The following is a 9,394-nucleotide window of genomic DNA, read 5'->3' on the forward strand; positions in this document are numbered from 1 at the left end:
ATGCCATTTTGTTGCTAAAAAACCCGTAAAAAGCTATCTGTTTATATTTAACCAAGTATTAAATTGGTATCTCTAATTTATGTTAAAAAACTACACAATTGGTGACCCTCCTAATGATCATGATTCTACTGGCAAGTGAAGAAGCATCTTTCTTGAAAGTGGAGTAGTATATACTTCAAGCAACAACATGTTAAAATACCTAATTGAAGTAGCTTAGTTTTCCATCTTTTCTAACTGTTGTTTTCCCAATTCATGTTCTTTGTTTGTTTGTTCTAATTTAGATTGGTCCCTTATAGGATGAGCTTTGTTTCACGAGCTCTTACATAAAAGTTGTGAATGGGCCACAAAACATGCTTTGCTACGCCTTCCAAACTGTTATGTTATTAGAAGTAAGTATGTGAGTTAGTACAAGAGCTTCCTAATCTTTATAATGATGCATGCTACTATACTTAAGACCCTTTAGAGTAACTGTTTTTCCTATTCTTGAAACTTTTACAATACCAAGACCAAGTTTACAAACTGTCGACCCCACACTAACGAATGCTCGCCAATAGTCACTCAGTTTTCAAGCAAATGAGGAGGTGAATAAGTGCACGTACTTCCTCATCATATAATTTTTGTTCTTATACTTTTTACTAATATGCAGCTTTTAATTAAGAGAAAAACAATTGTAGATCAATTTAATTTCATAGAATTCATTTTTCTACTATATTTGTTTTTTAACCATTAGTGTGAATCAAGAAATTCAATGAATGGGGACATGTGTCTTGTAGATATCATTTTGAAACCCCTTTGAGGCTAATTCTCATTGACACCGTTAAGATTTATTTAATGAATTAAATGTTTTGTAAATGAATTATTACATTTGGAATCCCAATAGTTATCTTTAATTAATTGTAGCTCTTTAATCTTGACCTCCTAGCAAACTCCCTATTAGCTGCATCCTCCTCTATCTTTTCAGTTCATGTTAGTCCTATTAGAGTAAAAGTTAAGTAAAAAAAAAAAGTACAAGTATATTAGATTTGTAGTTGGGTACCTTATGCTTACTCAACTTGCGAATTGTTGTGAGGTTTTATTGCACCTTGGTTCATTACAATTTTTGGTCCCGGATGTAGGTTAGAGACGCCGTCTTTTCTTATTTTTCCCATGAATATAGGATTGTGAATATCAAAAAAGACAATGCTTACTACTTGTTCACCGTGTAATATATATTTAAACTACATATACATTTCCTATGCTTTCAAATGATATTGAGTTGTAAATTGCAATTTTTTAGACATCGGGGTTGTTAAGGCAAGGTCGGATTAGGTTGAGATTTTGTTAGTGGGTAGACAAGTGTATGGTGGATATTGAAACACCATTGTGGAGTCGAGCGCATTAAAACCAACATTATGGTGGTTTTCCATTTTTTCACTTTGTTCCTCCTGGTTTTAATGTTTTAAATTTACGTTGTGACTCTTATAAGTGCACGCCATGTTTAGTTAGTTTCTTTGTAATGTTTATGGTGTATGTATTTGATTTATGCTTGATCAGTTTGCCGAATAGTTATGAGTTTTTATTGCGCCTTATGCTAATCGTTTATGAAACCGAGACGGATATTTTTCCTGTTGAATTTTAAGGCATTTTGACACATTTCCCATTTTCCCGGTTTAACGTATTGAATTTTCTAAATAATAGCTTTCGGAGAAAATGTCGAATCAACAATTCACCGATCTCGACAAACTTCACACTCGAAGCGAACCGGTGGAAGATTAGGGTTCGAGTCACCTAATGTGGAAACCAATTAATTTGAAGAAGAATTGCACCATTAGCATTGAATTTGTAATGCTTTCGATTCTAAGGTAATGATTATCCGTTAGACTTGGGTGAAAAAAAATATAATTTTTTTGGAACTGACACAGTATGCTTTTTCATATGTTAAATGATATGTCCTTTACTAAGCATGTTGTATTTACATTTTCCTAAGTTTGCTTTTTCTATTCTCATTACAACTATTCCGATAATATAAGTGAAACATTTGGAATACAAACCACCGATATACAAATTTAAAGGGACACCATTGACAATACAAGAAGGATCAGAACATTTAGCTGCCAGAGGAGCAATTGACTTATTGCGTCATGTGTATACGTTTGACGTAAAAGATTACAACTATGAAGAACTGGTAGAAAAAAGACAAAAGCTTAGAATTGCAAAACGAAACATCAGTCTAATTAATCTATGTTTCAAAATTGTCTGAAAAAAAGTCATCAGTTTGCAGAAGCAGATTGAGGATTTAAAATCGGGCATAAAAAAATAATTTCTTATGCAGATATTCAAAGAAATATAGGTTCTATTATTCATAGTAGAATATTACACTATGTTAGGTTCAATTTGGTTTTTTTTTTTTTTTTTTTTGGGAAGAACTTCTTTCCATTGAGAGCTTTTAGTAAGTCAATTCTGGTTGTCAGTTCTTATTCCAATATGGCAAGTCAAAGGACACTTTTTTACATGGGATCACAAGGTGTACATGTCTTTAAAACATAATAAGCAACTCCATTCGATATATTTAGTGCCTAATAACCAACCTTGCCATAGGCACGGGTTATACCTAGTGACAAAAATATTAAAGCATTTACTCTTTGGAAGACTTTGAAACATGAATAGACGATGGAGAAGCCAAAATTGAAAGAAAATATTTTGTAACATCAAAAGCTGAAAACAGTTGCCAAATCTTTTTTGTAACACCGTACTAGTAAAGTAGGATGGAAAACTAAGGTCTTCACAGACCATAAATCCTCTACACAACCCTCTAGCAGTCAGAGCATCCCATAAATCACGACACACGACAAATACGAATAGACGAAGTCACCTAGCTAGCCTAGTTCCTAATAACTCCTATAAAAGTTCAAAGATCCATTGATCAACATCTACACAGTGCCAGGAGTTTAAACATGGGATTGCAGTAGCTCCTCTGCATCACTATTATGTACCATAACATTGAAATTTGAGAGCCTACAATCAATTGGTCTTGCAGACTATTCGGAAAGTTTACTATATGAATCTAAAAATTAGGTTGTAAGTTACAATTTGCATCTAATATTATTAACACTAACATTGAATAGCAAATCTTGAAAGGAAACTTTGTGTTTACCATAATCTATGGTCTATGGAATGTCAGCTTATCTTCACATGTAGGTTCATGTTCTATACCACTGTAGCCTCCCCGCTCTATCTGATTAAGTACCTGAAAACATAATAATAAAAGGGTAATCAAAATACTGATTTTAAACATGTATCCGAAGGTCATTGAGGAGCTCTACCCATACCGACTTTTAGATAAAATTATGACGTCTTTGCCCCATCCTTTTTCTTGGAAGTTATTCTTCATATCGGATACCAAACACATTGAGACCAAGCGTTTAACTATTACTTATACTCACCGGTAATCTCCACATGAACAATTCCCATTCCTAAAATGATGGAACCTTTGTTATCTCTAACAATGATTTCCGTCTTTTCGATATCTCGAGATGCACTTTATGGCATTATGGCAGTCCCCGAAGATTCTAAGATTCTTAAACACTTTCGAATTCGAGTCCTCGGAGGTGAACCGATCAATCCAAATGCAACGACCATTTTCTCGGCTGTGCCTCATAAGTTGCATCTCTTTTTGTTCCCCCCAACATCGTGCAACGCAAAATCAAGATCTGGTTTGTACCCGCCACCTTCATACTCTTCTCCAACTCATTTAACTTCGGTGTATTAAAGCTAATTCAGGATGTAACTTTGTCTCGATCTGAACTCATGAACCACACTCTTTATTTCTATCTAACTATACCCGAGACTTTTCACCACCTTATTGTCCTTCATCAATTGCGAACTCGCCAACCTGGTCCCATTTGTTCATCGTTAGCGTAAACATTAGCAAGTTTGAACATAACCCCGCAAAGACTTGTCGGATCTAGATCAAGCAAGTTTTGAGTTGCATACTCAGCCACCTTTGAGTTCTTGTGTGTCCCTACAGCCTAAAAGAGTTCCAAATATTGCACAATGTGGTTTAAAATGCATTCTCTTTATCACTTCTACCACTTTGTTTAGCGGACCATTTCGACCAAGAAGATCAACTATACATGCATAGTGATCCGCCTAGCTTCAATCCCATACTCGGTTTCCATCTTGTCGAAATACTAAACCCCAAGATCCACTAACCCAGCATGGTTACAAGCCGATAAGACCACTACAAAGGTGATCCAATCGGCTTGACTCTTCTCCTATTCATCTCACCAAACAGCCCAAGAGCCTTCCTACCAAACCCATGTTGAGCATACCAGAAATCATCGAATTCCAACTAACAGTATCTTTTTGCCTTACCTCCCCAAACAACTTTCCAGCATCATAATGAGTTTAAGAGCCACATTGAGGTTTAATGAGTAGCAAAATTCAATGAAATAGCAAAAAATATAAATAATAACCCTTGGATCCTCAAATTTGTTAATACTTGCCATACATTTGTTTTACGTAAATCAAATAATTCACATAAATAAAAACAACTAATTATAATGAAAAAAGCACAATACCAAAATCGATTATAGTAGGTTGCAATTGCCGAGAAAATGTAATTGAATGTCATAACTACAAACAACAAAATGAATAATTGAACAATGAACCATACCTAGCTAGTACAGGTTTCACTTTGTTACTCAACAATCTGCAAACATTCATTCTGCAAAGGGGTCCTGCAAAAGATAACCAAATTAAACCATGACACCACCACTCAAAACCCAAATTTGCAATGCATATCCCCCGAGTCATCAAACTAATACCCATAATTTAAGAAAAGTGACAGAACTCATAGAATACCGCATCAAATGATTCATAGAATACCCCCAAATAATCATTTATTTGGCAGAATTCACTCACCCAATTCTCATCCATCTGGTAAAGAAAAAACTGATTTTATCGATTTCAAGAAGAGTGGCATTTTCAGGGGATTTGCAAGCAAAGAGTTGGGAGAAAGTTTCAAATCTAGGAGTGAGCTCTCTTTTACTGTTTGCAAAAGAGGTGGGAGACCTAGAGTCGAGATTGAAACGGAAAGGTTTTCGTGTATTTATTTGTGGTAATTAAAGTCTTAGTTTATTAAATAACGCAATTATTGCTAATTAAATGACATTAATAGTAATGCGTACAAATGAGAATGGTGTGGATTTGGTTTTCTAATATACTCCCACATGAAAAGACTGATTGTCCCTATTTAAAGGTGTTAAGCAATTGTTTTATTTAAGGACAATATCGGTACTGAAAATTTATAAACACATAAAGAGACAAAATAGTCCTCATTAATAAATAGCCAGGCATCTGATTTTATTATTCATCAAGGGTATTATGCGTCAGAAAATGTCCTGGATGAATTTATGAGGCCACGATCATTATAGATATACTAGTAGTAGAGATATTGACTCATTTTGCTAACATTACTTCAAATTTTTTTTTTTTTCTTTCTCAATTATTACACGACATTAAATAATATAATAATTACATAAAATTATATAAAATAAAATAATCGACCTTCCAATCCGAAAGAAAGAGAGGCACCAAGAGTCTTAGCACAAAAACACAAAATGATTTGTAAAGAATTTGAAAAGCTTCAAAGAAAAACAGTAAGGCAAACAAAGAGAAAGTGTTACAATTGTGAATCAATACGTAAATGGCTATTGCCCAAAACCCCAAATGATCTGATAAATCACGAAACAGTTCCAATATTTCATCTTTTTCGAATCCCAATTTCTTGTTCAGTGATCTTCATTAACACTTCAGGACTTCATAAGCATAACCCAATCAAACAATTTAAGTGCTTTTTATAACTATACTAATAACCAGACGAAAACAAAAGAAGTGAAGCTAAGTACCCTAATTATTACTTACCATTTTCAAAGCAAGCTTCCTTCCACAGATCAAACAATTTTGTGCTAAAATATTGAATAAAGGTTTGTCCTTTTCGGCACTACAACAACTAACTTTAAAAACCCTACGAGATCGAGCAAAAAAATATTCTTAGTAGTCGCGAATTGAGCAAGATAGAGAAGAGGAAGAAATGGATGAAAGAAGAAACGAGGAGGAAGATGAACACTTACATTGACAACAATATTAGCAGCAACAACAATAACTAACACCAAATTTTCCTCTTTTTGTTTACTATTTTTTTCACTTGAGGGGTAGTAGACCTAATGAGTGTGAAATGAAAACAATCCAGTCGGTTTTATGTTTTCTTTTAATTATTCCCAATTTTGCTATTTACTTTTTCTATCACTCGTAACATTTGTATAACCGTTAGTTAATATATCTAATATACGTCACTAAATAATTTAGATAATTTACTAACAGTTACTTAGTTTTGTAACGGAATGCTAACTGTTATTAATTTACTAACGGCTATGTATGTGTTACAAACGAAAAATTGCAATTGTTGGAAAATCCCTATTGTGGTGTAGTGAGGGATATGAAGATGCCCTAGGGAGATCAATTGCAACTAGATTGGAGTATGAGTCATACTATCTAGCGTTAGATGATTATGATACCCTTGAATTTGATTCAAGTGATGAAGATGAAGATGGTGTTCAAGTACGTGGTGAACTTACGGAAGAACTATCCTACATTTAATCCCAAGATTGACATGAAAAAAATTGAACTAGAGGTAGGGTTGAAGTTTGCAAATTGTGAACAACTAAAACAGTGTATCAAGAATTATGTTGTGGCATTTGGATATCCACTTAGATTTAAGAAGAACAATTGCAATAAACTATTAGTTAGATGTGCACCTAACTGTGGATTCAGGTTGTGGGCTTCATACATGAAAGATGAACACACTTTTCAGATTAAGACACTCAAGACTGTACAAACATGTGTGAGACATTGGAATATCATAATTGCTAATCAAGTATGGTTGAAAAAATGTATTATGAGAGAATACTTGATAATCCTAAGTGGAAGTTAGCAGATTTCCAAAGAGATGTGTTGCATAACTATTCTTTGCATGTGAATTTAATGACATGTTCTAGGGCTAAGAATAAGGCATTATGTGAGGTTGAGAGCACTTTGAAAGAAGTTTATGCTAAATTGAGGAGTTATGCAGCAGAGATCTTAAGGTCAAATCCTAGAACAACATGCAAATTTGAAGTAGAATCTAATCCTACAAATGATGCTGAGGTAACGTTTGAGAGGATGTATTTGTGTTTTGATGCAATCAAGAAGGGGTATAAATTTGGTTGCAGACCTGTGATAGGTCTTGATAGGTATTTTTTGAAAGGATTTTGCAAAGGTTAGTTGTTAACTGCAGTAGGAAGAGATGGGAACAATCAAATGTTCCTAATTGCTTGGGCAGTTGTAGAATTTGAAAGCAAGAATAGTTGTAAGTGGTTCCTTGGTTTTCTACTGAGTGAGCTTAGCATTACTGATGGGCTTGGCTTGACAATTATTTCAGATCAGCAGAAAGGACTTATTATTACAGTGGAATACCTTTTGCCTCATGCTGAGCATAGAATGTGTGCAAGACACATTTATGAAAATTTCATAAAAAAATATATACAGGTATAGTTTAATTTTTCGTTCCATTAGTTTATAATTGAAAATCACGTTGTTTCTTCATTTCACTATATTATATATTGTATAGGCACCCAACTAAAATCCTTGTTTTGGAGAGCTAGCAAGAGTTCTACACCTCAAGAGTCTGAAACAGTCATGAAAGAAGTAGAAGTATTGTGTCCTGAGGCTGCTGACCATCTAAAGAACAAACAAAATCCTATGTGGTGGTGTAGGGTTTTTTTAGTTTTTGGAGTAGGTGTGATGTTGTGGAGAACAATATGTGTGAGACTGTTAACTCTACCATTGTTGAAGCAAGGCATAAGTCAATTATTAGAATACTAGAAGAAATAAGGGTGAAAAACATGGTTAGAATGCATAAGAAAAGGGAGTTGTTCACAACTTGGGTTAACACCATAACTCCTTATGCTAGGAAGAAGTTGGAGGAAAACAAAGATGAAGCAAGGTTCTGGCAACCCCTATTTGTTGGTGATGGACAGTTTGAAGTGAGAAAGCGTAATGGTGATGATTATGTTGTTCATATAAAGAAGAGGAGTTGCACCTGTAGAATGTGGGAACTTAGTGGCATTCCATGTGCCCATGCCATATCAGCTATGTTTCTTTCAAAAGAGAATCCTGATACTTTTGTTTTGAATTACTTTCAGACAGAGAAATACAAGAAAGCATATGGACATTTCCTACATCCTATGAATGGAGAGAGGTTGTGGCCTACAACTTCTTATTCAACAATTCTACCTCCTAAGGCTAGGAGGATGCTAGGGAGGCCGATGAGATAATATCAGACAACTTGTTTCCTTGCTGCTGCCTACCTTTCTTTCCAAATGTGCGTGACAATGATGTTATGCCTATATATGACCTCTCTCATGAATTCATACCTTGGTTGATTTTTGGTAAGCAAGAAAAGGTTGTGTAGATGCATCAACAGGTGCTAAACAATAACTATTCCAGGGGATTCATGATTCAATCGTGAAAACTGCTCATTTGCACCACCAGTTACGAACACCATAGCAAAATTTAAGAAAAGATCATTTTATTTAAACTAAGAGATAGGAAAGAGGAAGTGAATACCCATACCTGATTGCTTCTCTTATCCATGCCTTTTAAGTTTTTTGAGGAATGCTTTAATTATGAGTGGAGATTTGAGAGAGAGAAAATGCATACGAACAATTAGAGGCAATAAACTCAGGTAATGGTAATAAAGTTTGTATTGGGAATATCAGGAACGGAGAACACGAACCAATGGGTTACTTTTTTTTTAATTGGGAAACTGCGAAATGGTGTCTTGTTTTCTAAAGACATTGAGTTTTATAGAGCTTGAAATATTTTAAATTACTGATTTACCCTTCGAACGTGAAGTGTAGAAAATTTCGTGGGTGAAACTTTTGGGTACCCTTTTGTACCAAAAGATTGGGTTAAAACCGAAAATACCGGAACTAATAAACGGAGGCAAGTTTTCCCTATATATATATATATATATATATATATATATATATATAGTGATAAAATAAATTAAAAACAAAAATAAAATAACAAAGCATACCTTAAGTACATAGAACTTGACATAGTGAAAGTGGAGGTGTTTTGCTTTTGGAATATAAGATTTCCAGAGAAAGCGTACAATGAGTTATTTGGGGTTTCACGTTGTAGTACTCCTGCAATCTGAAAGAGAGGAAAAATAAAATAAATAAACAATATTCTTTAAAAAAAAAACATCAACAACACCAATGAAAAAGAAAAATCATAAAGGCAAATTAGCCATTACAAGAACTCAGAAAAATCTACAAAAAAAATAAAATTATAGAATAAACAAATAAAA

General features: G+C 34.1%; 1 protein-coding gene and 1 long non-coding RNA gene across 3 annotated transcripts; one reads left to right on the forward strand and one right to left on the reverse strand.

The window, feature by feature from the left end:
- Positions 1 to 2,907: 2,907 nt before the first annotated feature.
- Positions 2,908 to 6,218, reverse strand: LOC147474006 (uncharacterized). Of its 2 annotated transcripts, XR_015210187.1 has the most exons (4): positions 6,114 to 6,218; positions 5,905 to 6,007; positions 4,655 to 4,718; positions 2,908 to 3,226 (listed from the first exon to the last, which is right to left on the reverse strand). It is a non-coding gene; the product is annotated as an uncharacterized LOC147474006 (long non-coding RNA). The 2 variants fall into 2 exon arrangements; XR_015210186.1 differs by having other exon boundaries at positions 5,905 to 6,198.
- Positions 6,219 to 6,930: 712 nt separating this feature from the next.
- On the forward strand, positions 6,931 to 8,354 carry LOC147474007 (uncharacterized). Its single transcript, XM_086586781.1, has 3 exons — positions 6,931 to 7,297; positions 7,460 to 7,520; positions 7,817 to 8,354. Exons 1-3 carry the CDS (start codon positions 6,931 to 6,933, stop codon positions 8,352 to 8,354), a joined length of 966 nt encoding a protein of 321 aa, XP_086442907.1.
- Positions 8,355 to 9,394: the final 1,040 nt, after the last annotated feature.

This window comes from Coptis chinensis, unplaced genomic scaffold, assembly GCF_015680905.1.
Source record: "Coptis chinensis isolate HL-2020 unplaced genomic scaffold, ASM1568090v1 utg1407_pilon_pilon, whole genome shotgun sequence".
Classification (NCBI taxonomy): domain Eukaryota; kingdom Viridiplantae; phylum Streptophyta; class Magnoliopsida; order Ranunculales; family Ranunculaceae; genus Coptis; species Coptis chinensis.